The sequence below is a fragment of the Macrotis lagotis genome, chromosome 3, assembly GCF_037893015.1.
Source record: "Macrotis lagotis isolate mMagLag1 chromosome 3, bilby.v1.9.chrom.fasta, whole genome shotgun sequence".
NCBI lineage: Eukaryota > Metazoa > Chordata > Mammalia > Peramelemorphia > Peramelidae > Macrotis > Macrotis lagotis.
In genome coordinates, this window is record NC_133660.1 from 267,857,382 (window position 1) to 267,876,219 (window position 18,838).

At 40.7% G+C, this 18,838-nt stretch overlaps 1 protein-coding gene across 1 annotated transcript in view; it reads left to right on the forward strand.

Annotated features, from left to right (window-relative positions):
* Positions 1-2,583: 2,583 nt before the first annotated feature.
* Positions 2,584-18,838, forward strand: part of TTC17 (tetratricopeptide repeat domain 17) — a 108,632-nt gene continuing 92,377 nt past the window's right edge. The window contains exons 1-2 of the mRNA XM_074231615.1: positions 2,584-2,589; positions 2,690-2,959. Of these exons, the coding sequence (XP_074087716.1) occupies positions 2,584-2,589; positions 2,690-2,959 (276 nt within the window). The remainder of the gene's footprint in view (positions 2,590-2,689; positions 2,960-18,838) is intronic.

Consider the following 18,838-nt stretch of genomic DNA (forward strand, 5'->3'; position numbering starts at 1 on the left):
AAAAAACAAAACAAAACCCAAAAAAGCTTTTCCTTTGCTTCCATCTTGGTGCTGCCATTACACTTCAACTTGTTGCTACTTGGGCCATTTTGGATCAAACAGAAGTGGTCTAATCTTTCATGTGGCAGTCTCTCAAAGTCCTTGAAATAGTTTTTATATACCTTAAATCTTGTCCAACTTAAAAATCCCCATCTCCTTCAGCCAGACCCCATATGGTATTATCTTGAATACTTCCATCATCCTGCCCCCCCCCCCAGTCTGGTTTCTCCCAAATGCTCATGTAATCATCACTTAGAGCTTCACTGAGCAGCTAGAAGTGAACAAAAATCAAGATCTGGCCAGAGGGGAGAGTGTAGAGAATGGTATCCTCTCTGGACACTGAGGCTCCAACTCTCAAGTGATCACATTTAGCTGCAAAAATGATATGTAACCATTTGAAACAACACTAGTATTTCAAACAGTCTGACATAGTACCAACATGCATCCATTTCCTTAATTTTCTGGGCATCTTTGCTGGCTCTTCTATCCTGGGATGATCTTCCTCATCTCCTGCCTCCTGACCTCCTGGATATCTTTCAACTAACTTCTAGCTAAAACCCCACCTTCTACAGGAAAGTCTTTCACGATCCCTCTTAATTCTAGTGCCTTTTCCTATGTTTATTCTGTATATAGCTGTTTGGTATGTATTTGTTTGCCTTTTGTCTCTTCCATTAGATTGTAAACTCCTAGGGGTTGGGACTGTTCTTTGCCTTTCTTTGTATCACTAGTCCTAATCTCACAGAGTTTGATTGCAAAATGGTCTCAAGATATAAATTATTTATAATAAATAAATGCTTATTTATGAAGCCCCTTAATGTTTATTGACTGGCTTAATACAAATAAATTTGTGCAACAGTTGTATCTTCGTTTGAAATACAAGTCAATTTGATAACTTTCCAACATCAACTATTTTACGCTGTTGTAGGACCTGCTGTGCAAAACCTAATTATGATTGGGAAGTGAAGTTGAGGTGGAAGAAGGATCAAAAGAAAGTTGTTTGGTTAAGTACAATGGGGAAAATGGTGTTATACTGTTGCCTGGCTATGAGCAATTCTGATTTTAGAGGATCCTTGCAGGAAGGAACCTTACAGTCCATCAAGCCCAACCTCTCATTTTACAGATAAACTGAGGCTGAGCATTTGTCTAGGTTCACACAATTATTAGTGTGAGGCAGGATTTGACCTCCCCCCCCCAAAAAAAAATCCAACTGAAGGCCCCAGACTCCCTGAAGTCTAGACAGCTGGTTAAAAACCTTGGCTCCACTCGACCCATTCAGCCTCGAAGTCTTCCTGGGACATATGAAGTGGTTAATTTGGAGTTCACAGATCCCCTGAATTCTAGGCACCCAGAATAAGAACCACCATGCACTCTTTCTGGTGGTTTCTTAATAAATGCTCATGGAACAGCTGGTGTGTATCCAGCAGGGCAATCTGTCATGGAATAAATGAGTGAGTGAATGAATGAATGCGTAAATGAATGAGTCCATAGAAGAAGAATGAATGAATGAAGAATTAATGAGTCCATGAATAAATGAAGGAATGAGTGATCAAATGTGTCTGAATGAATGAATGTACAAATGAATTAATGGATGAATGAGGGAATAAAGAATAAGTGGATGAATAAAGGATGAATGAGTATATGGAAGAATGAATGAACGTAAATGAATAATTAGTAAGGGGATGAAAGAATAAATGAAGTAATAGAAAATGTATGAGTGAATGGATGGTGTAAATGAGTTCATGAGTGTATGAATGAAGAATGAGTGTACAGATGTGTCAAGGGGATGAAGATAAGTGGGGGGGATGAAGAATGAATGCATACATGGGTGAATGAGTGCATGAAGAATGAGTTGCTGAAAATGGATGGAGTAATGAATATCCTCTGAATGGCTGCATAAATGAAGGAGTGACTGAAGAATAAATGAATATTAATGACTGAGTGAATGGATGAGTGCAGGATGAAAGAATAAATGAAGTCATTGGAAATGTGTGAAGAATGAGTGAATGGATGTGCAAACAAATGAGTTCATGAGTATGAATGAAGAATGAGTGCAGATGTATCAATAAGGGGATGAAGATAAGTGGGGTGCTGAAGAATGAGTGCCTGCATGGGTGAATGAGTGCATGAAGAATGAGTGATTGATAAATGAATGAGGTCATAAATGTCTTCTGAATGAATGAGTGCGTGGAGGAGTGACTGAAAAATCAATGCATTACTGAGCAAATGGATGAGTGCATGATGGGAGAATAAATGAAGTAAAGTGCACATGAGGCATGAATGGGTTAATGAAAGAATAAGTGAATGAAGAATGAGTGAGGACACGGACGAAGACTAAAAAGTAAAAGAGGGAAGAATTAATGAGTGGATGAACGAGTGGAGGTCAACGAATTGAGTGAATACATGAGCACACGGATGAAAGAACAGTCAAGTCTGAATGCAGGATGAATGCATGGGTTACTGAGAACGAGTGAATGAAGAATGAACGAGTGAATGAATGAGCCCGTATAAATGAATGCGTTAAGAGGTAAGTGAATGCATGCACGCATGCACGTGAGTCCCCTCCCCCTCCCCCCCCCCTCCCGCCCGCCTCCGCCGCCAGACGGGCGGAAGGAGGGCATCTCTTCCGCATCGGGCCGGAAGTCCCGCCCAGCCGGCCCCGCCTCCGCCACCACCTCCCTGCCCAAGATGGCGGGCCGCGGGGTCGCACTTCCGCTTCCGGCGCGAGCGGGCGAGCCGGGGGGGAAACATGGCGGCGGCGGCGGCGGCGGCGGCGGCGGCGGCGGCGGGGGCCCGTGCCCGCGCCCGCGCCCCGGGGCCCCGCTGGCTCCTCGGCCTCTCCGTCTTCCTGGGCGTCGCGGCCCGCGGCGCCTCCGCCACCACGCACTGGATCGTCACGGAGGACGGCAAGATCCAGCAGCAGGTAGCGCCCCGGCCGGGCCGGGCCCCTCCCCGCGCGTGTGCGCCCCCGGCCCCGGCCCCGGGCCCGGGCCCCGGCCGGACACGCGGACACGCGGACAGACGCGCGGCGCCCGCCCCGGGCACAGCGGCCCCTCCGAGGGCCGAGCCCGCCGCCCCGGCCTCCTGGCCTGGGTTCGAATCCGGCCGCGGGCGCCGCTTCGCCCCATTCGCCGTGCTAAAACCCCGAAAAAGCGGCGTTCTTAGGTCCGGGGCCTCGCGGCCGCGCGTGCCCGAGTGCGGGGGGCGGACTCGAACCCAGGCCCGCGGGGCCGGCGCGTGCGCACGGCGGGCAGCCGCGAGGCCCGGGTTCGAGTCCCGCCCAGCGCGGCCCGGCGTGAACCGGCTGGAAAGCCAGACGTGACCTTGGGGCGGCCCGCCCGGCCAGCGCGGGGGTCAAGGGCAGGCCGCGGGGTCAGGCCCCCCCCCCGGGCCGCTGGCATCTCCCGCCCCCCGCCGTGCCCCTCGCCCCGCAGGGTGCGGAGGTGGCATCAGTGGCAGGCCGGGTCAGGCCCGGGGCGGCACGGCGGCCGGGCCCGCTCGGGCCGTGGCTCTCCAGGAGGCGGTGAAGGAGCCTCGGGAGCCTCGGGAGCCTCGGGAGCGGCGACGCTTTTAGGGCACAAAAGGAAAACGCGGCCCCCTGCTGTGTTGCCTTGCTCAGGTGGCCCCGTGAGGGCGGGCGCCCGGAGCGCCCCGCCGCCGGAGGGGCTGGCCCGCGAGGGCAGCAGTGCCACCAAAGCTGCTTCGGCGTTGGCGAAGGGCCCCGAGCGGCCCGCAGCCTTCACCCCCAGGGGGCACTTGCCAGGCCTGGCTCAGGTTTGACACGTGCCCTAAGCGTGCAGCGGGTCGCCGGGGCGCGGATGGGAGCGGGGCGGCTGCCAGGGTCTCGGGGGAGGGCATTCGGTGGGCCCCCAGAAGGCGCCCCTTGCCGGGTTCTGTCCTAGCGCGTCCCCCCGTGAGCTAATTTAGGGCGACAGGTTCCCCGGCGGCCAAGGCCGGAGCGTGAGGTTCGGACCCAGGACCACAGGATGGCGCGCTGCCTCAGACCTTGACCTCTGCCTCGGTCCTCCTGCTTGTGAGAGTGAGAGGATTGGGCCTGCCGCCCGAGACCCTTGCTAACTCAGGCTGTGGTCCTACAATTTTACCAGGCGATGTCTGGACCTATGAGCAAAACTACAGCCCTTGACTTGGGGGTTTCATTTCTTCTTGTTTACTCGGGAGATATATAGTATTTCACCAACCTTGTAGGGATACATTAGAACATGAACCACTTTTTCTATCACCAATAACTTGTTTAGGAGAGATAGGTTTCAGTTCCAATCAGTGACAGATGATCTTTGGGGAGAGTACCTGGTTCTTTAGATGGGGCTTCTGTATATATTAATTGCCTGGTTCATTGCCTCGGGTATGATTGTTCCGGCACAGTCCTTTTGTATAGTCACTGGGAAGTTCAAATGCAGGAAGATCTGAGAATTGGTTTCCACTCATTCTACCTTTTCTGCAACTATTCCCTCCAGCTCCTTCAAATTTCTTTTTTTTTTTAAATGTTCTAACATAACTGCTTTGATCATTATTTATTTGATTCTTTGGAATGTTTTAGGACTGTTTATATATACATATACAGGCCGTCCCAAAAGTCTTCAGTAACACTTTAGGCCATTGTAGTATGTTTACCTTAATCAGCAGATTTCTTAAGTCTCTACTGCATTCCAGTCTGGGTAGTTAAGTGTCAGAGTGGACCGAGCACCCTGGCCTCGGAGTCAGGAAAACCCAATTCCCTGAGTTCACATCTGATCTCAGACATCCACTAGCTGTCTGACCCAGAGCAAGTCACATAATTCCGTTTGCCTCCGTTCCTCATCTGTAAAAATAGGCTGGAGAAAGAAAGGGCAAACCGCTCGAGTATTCCTGCCAGGAGTAGAGTCAGGAAGAGTTGGATTCTGCTGAACAGCAACAGCAAGGTCCCTTCTAAATCTACGTCTAAACTCCAGTTATACAAGTGAATATTGAAATATATATACAAAGTAAATGGCAGTGAGAGAGGACAAGGAATAGAACCTGAAGGAAAAGGGTTGAGAAAGTCCTGTCATTCAACAGTTACTAAAAATAAGAACTCAGTAGTTTGGCTTTAGTAAGTAAACCAAATCCTTTATCTATAGGACTTGAATAGCTTGCAAGCTCACTGAGTAAATTTGAGTCTGTCAGCATATGATTTGATTTTGATTGGGGAAAAAGAACTATATAATGCAGTTAACAGTTCCTTCAGCAGTTTGTGGAGCAATTTGTTAAGATAGTCTTTACCCTCGAGGTGTTTACAATAATAATAATTAATAATAAAATGATAATAATAATAAATTACATTTTACTGTCTGGTTCACTCTCTTAGTTTTATCTTTATCAGCAAGCATTTCTAAAATGCTACTAAAAAACTACTAAGCTTTGGAATTAGAAAAACAGACCCTGCCCCTGAGAAATATATATCTTTTTCATTCTTTTGAATTTGTTTGATGATTCTTGATTTCTCATAGTAGCTTCCACTTCACCAATTCTAACTTTTATATATATTTATTTTGAATTTTACAATATTTTCCCCTAGTCTCTCTTCCCTCCCCCCCCTCCCAGAAGGCAGATCTGTTAGTCTTTACTTTGTTTCTGTGGTATACATTGATCCAAGTTGAATGCAGATGAGAGAGAAATCATGTCCTTAAGGGGAAAAAAATAAAGTATAAGAGATAGCAAAATTATATAACTTTTTTTTTTAATTAAAGGTAACAGTCTTTGTTCAAATTCCACAATTCTTTCTCTGGATACAGATGGTATTCTCCATTGCAGACAGCCCCAAATTGTGCCTGATTGTTGCACTGATGGAATGAGTGAGTCCATCCAGGTTGATCATTGCCCCCATGTTGCTGTTAGGGTGTGCAGTGTTTTTCTGGTTCTGCACATCTCACTCAACGTGGGGGGGGGGGGCTAGGTGGCACAGTGGATAGAGCACCGGCCTTGGAGTCAGACCTACCTGGGTTCAAATCCAACCTCGGACACTTAATAATTACCTAGCCATGTCGCTTTGGGCAAGCTACTTAACCCCATTGCCTTGCAAAAACTAAAAAAAAAAAAAAAAAAACAGCATCAGTTCATGAAAATCTTTCCATGCTTCCCTGAAATCCCGTCCCTCCTGGTTTCTAAGAGAACAGTAGTGTTCCATGACATAATTATACCACAGTTTGCTAAGCCATTCCCCAACTGATGGACATTCACTCAATTTCCAATTCTTTGCCACCCCAAAAGGGCTGCTATGAATATTTTTTGTACAAGTGATGTTTTTACCCTTTTTCATCAACTCTTCAGGGTATAGACCCAGTAGTGGTATTGCCGTATCAAAGGGTATGCACATTTTTGTTGCCCTTTGGGCATAATTCCAAATTGCTCTCCAGAAAGGTTGGATGAGTTCACAGCTCCACCAACAATGTTTTAGTGTCCCAGATTTCCCACATCCCTTCCAACAATGATCATTGTCCTTTCTGGTTACAGTGACCAATCTGAGAGGTGTGAAGTGGTACCTCAGAGGTGCCTTAATTTGCATTTCTCTAATAAGGAGTGATTTAGAGCAATTTGAGAAATGTATATTTTTAAGAGGAAACAACATATAACAACTGTTTTATAGGTATCATAATCTGGTTGCCCTTTTTAGGAACTGCTTTTGCTATTGACTTATGAAGGTTGAGAAGTTAGTGATGATTCACTTGCTGTTAGAAACAGTGTACACCTTTTGGTGATTTGTTATAAATACAAAATAACCACTTGATTCAAATAAATAACTGTTTATACTCCACAATTAAAATTTGGAAATGTTTCCTAATTCATTCAAATTGAAATAGGTTCTATTCTCTAGAAGTTTACATTCTAATGGGAAGACATGTACACATATATGCAAATGTTACCAAAAGAATCCAGAGTAGGATGTGGGGAAGGTGGTCAGAAAAAGCTTATAAAAGCAATGAAAGATCAGTTGGTTTGAATTTTGAAGGAAACTAGAGATTCCAAGGGGCAGAGATAAGGAGAGAGCAGAAAGAAAGGGATGGTGTCCCATCCAGGTTTGTTTTAAGTACCACTCAGGCAGGAATTTGGGTAGGATCCTAAAAGGCCATACAAAGCTACTTGATTTTATTGTGTAGAGGAATTACAGGTGGTGAGACCTATGCATTAGGAAAATCCTTTTGGCCACTATGTAAAGGATGAGCTAGTGAAGAGAAAGACTGGAATCAAGAAGGCCAAATGGAGGCTATTGCAATTGTGTTTTGTCTTTAGTTGAATTCCTGATTCTTGACTCTTACTAACTGTGTGACCTTGGGCAAGTCATTTAATCTTAATTGCCATCTCCAGTCATCCTGATGCTTATCTGGTCGCTGGACCCAGATGACTCTGGAGGAGAAAGTGAGGCTGTGGCTTTGCACTGTTCTCCCTCAAATCCAATTGTGTTCTTGAATTCCTATGCATCACCTCCTTGAAGTCATGGTCTTCTTTGAGAAGGAACGACAAACAGCAATTTTTGACTCTATTAGAATGTTTTTCACCCAGATGGTGGCCATCCTTCCTCATTTAAGCCTTTATTACCTCTCTCTGAAGTATCATGATAGCCAGACTGCTTCAGCTCGCCTATGCAAGATTCTGTCCCGGGCCCTCTCCTATTCTTCTGCTGTACTCTCTCTTAGTAATTTTCATCATTTCTTTTGCAGATGACTTACAAATATGTGTGACGTATGACCCTGACACCCTCCTGTCTTCCCATTAGAATGTAAATGCCTATAGGACAGGGACTATTTCAGTTTGAATGAATTAGGAAAACATTTCCAAATCTTAATTGTAATGTGTAAATGAAATTACAAAAGCAGATTATTTATTTGAAGAAAATGATAATTTTATTATTTATAACATATGTCTGTGTGAATCAGTATAAATCTCTGGCCCCAGTCTCCCCCTACACTTGAGTTCTGCTTTTTAACTTCAAAATGGAACATTGACTCTCTCCAGATATAGATAATGACCTGGAACCTTTCATCCGAACCCAGTGCCTTGGACAGTTTCTCCAAAAACTGCTCTTCTGCTCATTCACTGGAATACTTGTGTTGGTCTAGCTGTCAGCTGGACTCTTATCTGTTAAGTACAATTCCATTCCACAGTACTTAGAATTCTAATTAAGGGCTTCGAGGCTGGTGCTGCCAGAGTCTGCCTGAAGTTCCAGAGGTAATTAGTTCAAATACAGGCCCATGAGTGCATATCATTTGTACCAGATATTGAGAGAGATTTCTAGAGTGATTGGTTTTAGATGACATGAAGCAGATTCATTTGTTATTCCAGAAAATTGCATCCTTTCTTATTTTATCCAAGGAAGATTCTAAGTTGTATCAACCATATCAAGAGCATTATTAAATAGGTCTCTGTGTTGTTAATAGTGAAAGGAAAGACAAATCTTTCTTTGGTTATTTTCAGGTTAAAATTAATCATCGCCTCCTCTTATTAATCCTTATAGATGCTAAAGCTTAATAAGGAAGACAAAAGCATATAATTATGTAGTATCTTTCTCATTCTTTGATGAATAAGTAGTGCTATCCCATTGTTTCTGTTTAAAGTGGTGGCATCCATTACTAGTCAGCAAAAGAATTCCCTAAATAGTGAGGCTGATTTTATCCTATAAAGGTACAAGGTTTCAATTATGAACAGTGATTTTAGCATCATATTTCTGCTACTATGAAAACTAGTCAAAAGTTTAATTCAGCCAACTTAGTAATAAGAGCAAATCCCAGAATCATTTTTCAGGTACATGTCGAAAACTTTCTCCTTAGAGAGACCATATTGATTTTCCCTATTTTTGGAAGGATAAAGTAGAAGCTGGGTATTGTCTATTGTGACATAAGGTACAGAACAAAGTTAAACAGCATTTTGAGTGCTGATCCAATCTTTGATTTTTCTTAGTGCCATAAGCAAATATTTGCCCATTTGAGTTAGAATTTCTTTGTAAAATGGAGTTATCCATCATTTTTATAATGTAATTCTATTTTTGTATTATTTTAAAAGACAGATTTAAATCTAGTGGCATATATGTTTGTAGTTAGAATTTTGTTGCATTTATCGATTTAGGAAATTATTTAAATAAGAGGCAAGACAGTGTAGTGAATAAACATCTGGGCTTGGAGTCAGAATGATCTGGAATCAAATCCTGCCTCAGACATATGGGATCTCTAAGATAAAGTTACTAGTAGAGATAGAAAGAGGGTGTTTGACACAAAATATCATCTGATTTTTCATTGATGTTATTTAAACAGTGACCAACTGATTAAAAAGCAGCAAATTCACAAGTGGATTGATTAATATACTTGTAAAATTTTGTTAATATTAACTAGCATTTTCCAGTGACTCTGAAAACAACACTGTAAAATAAGAAATAATTAAGTTGGAACTTAGAGTAGAAATATATGAACGTATGTATTTATTTTTATAAACTATTCAAGATGAGAAAAGAAGTTGCTTGCATAAAAGAAATGTATAACAGATCAAAGGTAGTACATAAATAATTGCAAAATTCATGTGGTAGAAGGACAAATGATCTAAACTTTTCAAGGGAAAAAAATGGAAATAACACATCCCCAACTTTAAGTTGTAGTATTCAAGATATAGCAGTCACTAAAACTATTCTGTACTAATTAATAAAAAATAGATTTTTAGAACAGATAGATATGGAAGAATCAGAAATAATTTAATTCAATAACCTGATGTTTGATAAACCCAAGAATACAAATTATTTGAAATAAAGCTTGACTGGAAAACACTTGGGCAGAAATTAAGCACAGACTAATACCTCATACCATAAATTTCAATACAGTGAAAATGTATATAAGACTTGAACATGTATGATCACATCACTAAGAGAAAAAAAGAAAACTTTAGGGAGAATTCTTTACTAAAGGAGAGGTAAAAATGCTCAAAAAAGGTAAAATGGATCATTTTTTGTTGTATGAAATTGAAACTAGTACACAATCAAAATCTGCGCAGTTAAGATAAGGGAAAGAAAGCATTGGTTGGGAGAGGTATCTTTGCTTGACTTGATTAACATCCTCCCGTAAAACCCAGCTAGAGGATCTGTCCTGCATGTCCCGAGGCCTGTCGTCTCAGTCTTTCAGCATTAGAGGTGCCTGTGACTTGCCCCACTGGGGCTCCATGGTTAGCAGCCTCACAGCCCCACCAGAACAGAAGCGAGCGTGGCCGTGCGGCTCTCAAAAATGCGCTTCCATTTAATCCTTACACCACTCTGGCTGGGCAGGTGGAGGCCAGCTCATCGGTTAAATAAGGATCGTGCTTTGTGAGGCTGACAACGAGACATTATTTGTGAAGCACTTAGGGCAGTTTTTGGCACACAGTGGGGGCTCTGTAAATGCTCAGTATTATCATCATTGATTTTATTATAACAACTGCAGACACTGTGTATAGTTACTTAGTTTATGTCTTGCTTGATATGAATAATTAGGAGGTTGTAGAAAAACTGTCTCTTGCCTCTATCAAGGACATATTTATTTTAAAATAAACTTGAAAAATACTCTTTGGAAAAGTCTTTCCAGTTCCGTTTTGTTCAGTAGAATTGTTTTAAAATAATCAGCATGTAATAAACTGTTGCCTCTTGTCTTCTCTGTCCCTGTATCAGTTAAGTAATATCAGAGTTGGTTTCAACACGACCTACACTGAAGTCATCATCTTTCCCTAAAACCCTCCCTCCTCTAGACTTTCCCATTTCTTTCAAAGGGAGATCATGGTCCCTCTAGTCTCCTAAGTTTAGAACCAGTTATCCTGGACTCCTCACCCCACAAATTAACCAGTTGTCAAATTTTATCATTTCTTTCTTCACTATTCCTCACATCTGACTCCTTCCATCTACTCATTCAACTGCCCCCTTAGGTCAGACCTTCATCTGCCTCTCACCTAAATTATTGCAGCAGCCTCTGGTCTTACACCGTTGCAATCCATCCTATTCTCTGCTGCCAGAGCAAGTATCCTTAAGCACAGATCTGATTATGTGACTCCCTACTCAATTTATTCCTCTTGCCTAAACTATCAGCCCCTCGATTTAGCTTTCAAAGCCCTTCTTATACAACCTCTGTGCTCTAGCCAGATTGGCTCCGCATCTGTATCTCCATCTCCTGACCATCCCTTTGCCTGGATCAACCATATACCTGGACTGCATTCCCTACTTTCCTTTTGGATGCTCTGTATACCAGCCTTTTCTAATCAGCTCAGTTGTTGGTGCCCTTGTTGTCAAACTACCTTCAGATTACTTATCCATATGTATTTATCCACTTGATATTTGTAATGGGTATACTTCTTCTATGTATTTGTTGTTGCCATCATTAGAATGCAGGCCTCGAGTGATGAGCAATTGTTCCTGCTGGGGCAGGTGCTTAAGAAATACTTTTTCACTGATCTCTGAAAGCCTACCAGTTAGGTTCCTTGTCATATTTTTATCACAGGTAACCTCAATATGTGCACAGAGCATTCCGTGTTCTCTCATGAAAATTTTATAGAGATGAGAATGTAGGCATTTGATCAGTAGTTCTTGTTTTATCATTTGCCTGTTTCGGTGGTAATACTGTCCATTTGACATCTTTTTCATCAAGTATTTCCATTGTAAATACTTGTTTTGAGTCAGCTGTTCCGCCTGTAGTCAGATTATTATGCTATTTTCATTTCCCCACAGAGCTTGTTTTACATTCTAGATTTTTAGCCCAAGATTTTAGAATCCAAGGTGACTCCATTTTTAATTGATTTCGGTGGGGGGGGGGGGCGGTATTAGAGAAACGCTAATAGAGATCTCTTCCCCTTTTTGTTTCTTTGTTGTTATTTTGTTGTTATTTTTCCATTTTCATCTTTAAATGATCTAGACTCAATTAGACCAGGATCTCTCTGCAGATTCAGTTTTTTCCCCACCACTCTTTCCTAAGGAGAATCATAATTTCCTGCCATGTCAATAATGCTTGCCAACATTCACATGGCACTTTAAGGTTTAAAAAGCATTTCACATATGATGTCTTATTTGAGACAGTGAGGTGGTACAGTGGATAACATGCTGGAGTCTTGAAGATCTGTGTTCAGATCCAGTCTAAACCACTTCCTGTCTAGATGTCCATGACTCAGTCACTTAAAACACTGGTTGCCTCAGTTTCCTCTTCTATAAAGTGGGAATAACTATAACACCTACCTCCCAGCACAGTGCATTAGTTTTATAAAGTGCTTTGCAAACCTTAAAGAGCCTTATAAACACTGTTATTATATTTATTTATTTTTAATTTGTCTTCTATTAACAAAATCTATATTCTCTCTCGGCCCTTCTCCTTCCTCCCTCCCTTTCCCTTAAAAAAAACACAAAAACTCTGTAACAAATATGTATTGTCAAACAAAAATGTGAGTCACATTTCTTTTTCAGGAGGTGAGGAGTTCACTCTAGGATTAGGCATTTCATTCATCAGCATTCTTAAATCTTTCAAAGTTGTTTATCTTTACATTGTCATTGATATTGTATAAATTGTTTTCCTGGTTCTGCTTATTTCATCCTGCATCAGTTCATAAAAGTCTTTCCCAAGTTTCTTTGAAACCATTCCTTTCATCATGTCTTCTTTTTTTTTTTTTTGAGACAATTGGAATTGAGCATTTACCTGGGGTCACATAACTAGTGTCTTAGATCACATTTGAACTCAGGTCCTCTTGACTCCATGGCCAGTTCTCTATCCACTCTACCACCAAGTTGCCCCCTTCATCATTTCTTACAACACAGTATCATTCCACTTAAAATGACGTCGTTTCTGTTTAAATCTTATTAATTAAATCTTAAATCTTATTCTTTAAGGGCGCATGTTGATATACAATATGAAATGTTAATATGTACTAAGTTTCTCCCAGCCTTCTTTCTTGTTTTTCCAACTTTTTTTTTATCAAATAGTAAGCTTTTACTCCAGTAGTTGGGGTCTATCAAATATTTGACTACTACTTACCTCTATAAGTTTTTGCAAATGTATACAGTTGTGGGGATTTTTTTTTTTTTGCTTTTTGCAAGGCATTGGGGTTAAGTGGCTTGCGCAAGGCCACACAGCTAGGTCATCATTAAGTGTCTGAGGCCACATTTGAACTCAGGTCCTCCTGACTCCAGGGCCAGTGCACTATACACTGCACTACCTAACTGCCCCCCCCCCCGTGTATTTTTATCACAGGACTTCTTAATTTTTTTTGTTTGATAGACTTCTCTGGCATTTTGGTGAAACCTGTGAAGCCCTTCTCAGAATAGTGTTTTTAAATGCATAGGATCATAAAAGAAATCCCTTATACTGAAATAGTTTCAGGAAAAAGCTCCTGAACTGAATTATATTTTAAATAAACATGGTTCTTCCCTGCCCAGCCATTTGCTTCTCAAAATTGAGTTTTTTTGGACTCTGTAAGACCTTTTCATTTTGGTGAGCATTTTATATCAATTAAATTTCTAGAGAAGAATGTTGATTATCTATGTTACAATCTTCTCCATTATTCTTTTTTTTTTTTTTTGGCGCATCAGTGGTTTGTTTGAATTGGCCAGGTTAGATATTGTAATTGCATGGCTATCTTCTCAGGTTTATAATTGCTTCTGACTTCAGGGTGTGTTTATCTTTGCCGTAAGTCCGCAGTCTATCTATACACTCATAGCTGATTTAGAATTGAGTTCTACATGAGTAATTTTTTGCCCATAGTCAGTTACTGTGTGTATGTATAGGTTGAGTGTTTGCCATGTTCTGCGTCTTCCAACTCTTTTTAAAGGAAGTATTTATGACACATTGGCAGAAGATGTCCATGACTTCTACCAGCCTTTGGCCTTTTTCATTTCTCAATCCTTAGCCAAGTTTCCGTGTGTGTGTGTGTGTGTGTGTGTGTGTGTGTGTGTGTGTGCATATGTGCATGCTACCCTAATTTCCTCCCTTTGCATTGAATTCCCAGAATCTACATAACTTGACTATGAAGGATCTTGTCAAGCTATTTGTAGACATCATTGCTTCTTTATCTTCTACAACAAATGTTGGCATGTAAACTCGTTATTTTCGTGGAGAGGTCATTTTGCTTTTGCTCTTCATGGTTCCTGTAAGGCGAGATGACCTTGTCTCTCTCCAATGAATTTTCTTGACTCTGGATGCAAGGTAAAACCAATTGCTCCAACCCTCTGATTTTTACCACTCTAAGGATGCCTGCAAGCCATCCTTTGATTTCATAGCAAAGACCTTATGTGCTGGTTTCTGTTGCAGTGAGAGCAGTATTGATATGTTGTATTGTCAGCTCCTTGGTCGTTGGACAAGGTTCTCATATTTTGGAGTCCTGATGGCTAATATTTCTAGAGAGTTTACATGCTTATTCCTCACCTTTTCAGCCACTGCTGCCATCACTACAGAAGCAGAAAGAGACTGGCTATAAAGGACTCCCACTCTTTACGAATTTGTGTTTGTTTACCAGGCTGCTTCAGCCAAAGAATTTACTGCACGGAGACTGGCTGGTGACAACCCAATACATACTGGGCTGTGCTAGTTCTCAGGGCGCAGACACGTAATTTGTCACTGGCTTAAGACTCAGGGCCTTTTCAATGGGATAGAAACCATTAGAGCTTTTGGTCCACTGGCCTAGCTTTGGAGAACCTAGGTTCACAATTGGACTATAATGTTGCTTTGGAGTAGGATTTTTGTCAAGAGGAATTCTCAGTTAGAGGTAAAAATATTCTAATGTAAAAAAAATTGTGTGGGCACAAGGAAATTTCAGGTTTCATTTATCAGACTCAGACTTCATGGGATGGAATAAATTTCTCTTAGCATTACTAGATTAGGCCTAAAATTGAAAATAAAATAATTTGAATATGAAGAATCAATTAATAAGCGAGGATTGAAATAGTCGTTCATGTGGAAACTGAAATGTTTGATTTCTCATCAAAAGTGAATATTGTTACCTAGCCATGTGACCTTGGGCAAGCCACTTAAACCCAATGCCTTGAAAAATCTTTTTAAAAAAAGTGAATATTGATAGCCCCTAGAAACCAAAGACAGTCAGAAAGGTTGCATATATAAATCCATAGAAAAATTGGTAGCAAAGATCTAGAAACAAAGTAGATAGCCTCAGTTAGGGATTGGGTACAGAAATTTTGGTAGTGAACACAAAGGAATATTATTGCATAATTAGAAACAACAAATATGAAGAATTCCAACCATGAAAAAAGTACATCATGCAGAGGTACAAAGCAAAATACATAGAAGGCAGGAAAATTACAGGCAATGACTACAATGCTGTAAAATAGAGCCACAATTATTGAACCTAGTTAATAATTATAATGACCAAATCTGACCAAGTGAAGAATTCAGAAAATACAAGCCCTTTCCTTCTTTGCAGGAATGGGAAACTATGGATGTAAAATATTATATGATAATATTGCACCCAATTGATGTCTGGTTTTGCTATGGTTGATGTGTGGTATTTGTTTCCCCCCCCCCTTTTATTACAAATAATCACTCACTGAATAAGGGAGCTGAGAGGAGAAATTCAGAAATCAAAACTATGTAAAAATAAAAGGCACCAATAAACATTTCAATGAAAATATTAAAAATATACATGGGAATGCAGTTGAAATAAGTCTTACTCTGACAAAGGTGGATCTGTAATTCTTTTGTTCTGATTATTATTTTGCCAGTAATCACCCTTTTGTTGTGACATCTCCAGTTGTTACTATGTGAATTTGCTGTGTTCATAGAAATATGATTTCAAGTAGGAGGTACAGATGGTCCAAGAGAGGCTTTCTTTAAGGAACACATAGCTTGCTTAATTAGTGAAAGTGGCACATGAAATATGTGAAAGTGAACTGGCTGAGTAAAAATATTTACTGGTTTTTTTTTTATCTAATTGCATGAATATATAATGCATAAACAAAAAAATAAAATTGCACTGTATTCTGTGCTACTTTGTATTTATAAAGATGAGTCCACCACTAGCTAGCTGCATAACCTTGATCAAACTATTTCATCTCACTGGGACCTAGAAACCTCAACCTATAAAATGAGGGAGTTGGATCTGATTATTTATAAGATCCCTTCAGGCTAACTCCCCTCAAACAATATGGAATTCTTTGACATGACTGTATGAAACTCTTGGGGAATGTGCTGTTCCAAGTAGTTGGTTTCCAGATGGTTAAAGGTTTAAAAATTCCTAAAGGACAAAACTTTATTGTGATCATTTTGACTGATAGTATGTTTAACTTGCAATTCAATTGTGAGTGTGCTAGATATGTATATAACACACTTATACACACACATATTCTGACTTAAATAGGATACATGCTATGTAAATCACTTTTTATCGGTGATTCGTGCTCATGTTATGAAATAAAACTGGTTGACGTTTATTTTGTGCCTTAGGATTTGATATATTTTCTATCTTCAATAATCTTAAGGTAAACAATGTAAATAATATCAACCCCCATTTTATAAATGAGGAAGCCTCTATAACTCAGAGAACTGGAGTGACTTTCCCAGTAGCTAAATAAGTTTGAGTGGGGATTTAAATGCAGGCTCTTTTTGTCTGTAAAGTGACCACTTGTTCCACTAGACCTAATTGTTTCTGTTTTGTTATCCTGTATTGAACTACAGTGGATTTTCCATGGCCTATTAGCCTATGTTGGGTTGTTGGGCTATAGATAGCTCCAGACTGGCAGTGTTTTTAATTTCTCTATCTTTCCACCCCCATCTCCACCTGTTAAAATCCTACCTGTCCTTCAAAATCCTGTTCTGAAATGATCTTCTCTCCTCTTTCTAGACTGCACTCCTATCTTTGAATCTCACTAAATATTGTAGTTCTTTATGCACTTGCATTATTATAGTTATTTTGGTAGTTATTACTGCCTCAGTTAGTAGGTAGTGTAATGGTTAGAAGGGACTCAAAAGCATCTAAATTTAAATCTGACCTCAGACATTTCCTAGCTGTGTGACCTCAGATAAGTTACTTAATCCCTCTCAGCCTCATTTTCTTCTCTAAAATGACGAGAATAATAACATCTTCCTCACAGGGTTATTTCAAGGATCAAATAAGGCAATATTGTATCAAGTATATTGAAAGCACTATAGAAATGTTAGCTATTATTATATCTCATCTCCATCAGAGAAATTAGCCTTCTTTAATTTTTCCTTTGGAATCATGTGCATGTGATGTAATAGTTTCTTCAAGTGTGATGTAGTAGAAAAGGACTGGGCTTGCAGTCAAAGTGCCTAGATCAGATTCTGCTTCTTGTGCCTTGGATAACTCACTTCTCTGCAGCTTCAGTTTCCTTTTTTAAAAAAAAATAAGAGGATCGGACTAGATCGGAGATGTCAAACACTCAACCTTTATAGATCACCAAACAAAAATATTTTAAAACCATTTTCAAACTAAGTCTATAAGTACCCGTGGTCTGGATGGACTCTAAGATTCCTTGTGGTTCTATATCTGAACCAACGATCCCAGTCAGCAAATTCAGTCTTAACAAATTATTAAAGAATTACTCATAAAATGAGGAAATGAATAGTGTCAGAGGAAGCCTAGCAGCTTCCTCTGAAGTAGTGCAAAGAGAGGTGAGCAGAACCAGAAGGATGTTTGCTCCAATAACAATGACATTTGTACAGAAAGAAGGACTTTAGACTCTGATGAATGCTGGACACATCCCAGATCTGGAACCCGGAAGATGAGACACACCTCTTGACTTCAGTCAGAATAGAGATCAGCTCAAAATGCAGGGAGAAGTGGATAGTTTGGGGCCTGGCCAATGTAGGAATGTGTTTTGCTGCTCTTTGCATATTTATGGTGACAGTTTTGGTTTTAGGGTTATTTTTGTTTTTCTTTTTTGATTCAGTAGAGAAGGGGGAAGTAATGAGGACAGATTGTAAATGCATGTAAAAATAAATTACCCTTTTTTTTAAATAAATATGCCTACACAGATGGAGAACAAGAAGCAAGCATTTATTAAGTGCTTGTATTTGCCAAGAATTGCATTAAGTACTGGGATTCCAAAGAAAACCATAAACACAACTCCTCCTTAAGAAGCTCTCACATTCTAATGGGGCAGATGACATGTAAAGAACTATTTTTTATATGAGGTAACAGTAGAAATGGAGAGTGATCTTGGAGGTCAAACACTCACAATGTGAGGACTGGAAGGTGATGGATTAGGAGCAGAGTCCTGAAGGAAACTAGTTAGCATGCTTCAGCCAGGAGGGAAAGGCTTCAAGGGCTGTGGACCACCTGCCAAAAGGTCTGAAGTCTGAGGGTAGAGGATAAGTGAACCATGAACTTTGTGGCCAGAGCATAGAAAGTAAGTAAAGCCTATAAAAGTCTGGAGAGGGTTCCATTTGTAAAGGACTTGTAATGCAAAACAGGACTTTGTGTTTACTCCTGCAGATTATTGAGGAGGGACCCGATATGGTCAGAACTGCTTTTTTTTTTTTTTTGGAAGATCATTTCAGCAGTTTATTGACTGGAGCAGGAGGTAGATGAAGGCTATTGGAGAGTAGAGGGATGGGAACATTTAAGAGAGATGGTATAAAAAAAGGAATAACATGACTTGGTGACAGATTGGCTATATGGGCTGAGCATAGAGGAGTAGTTCAAGATGAAGATGGGGTTGCAAACTTTGGGGACTGAGAGGATGGTAGTGCCCTCAGACATTAATGGGGAGGGCTTAGGAGAGAGAAGGACTTCAATTTTGTACATGCCAAAGTAAAGATGTCTACTGAACTTCTGCTTCAGAATATTTAACAGTGATGTGAGACTAGATGTCAAG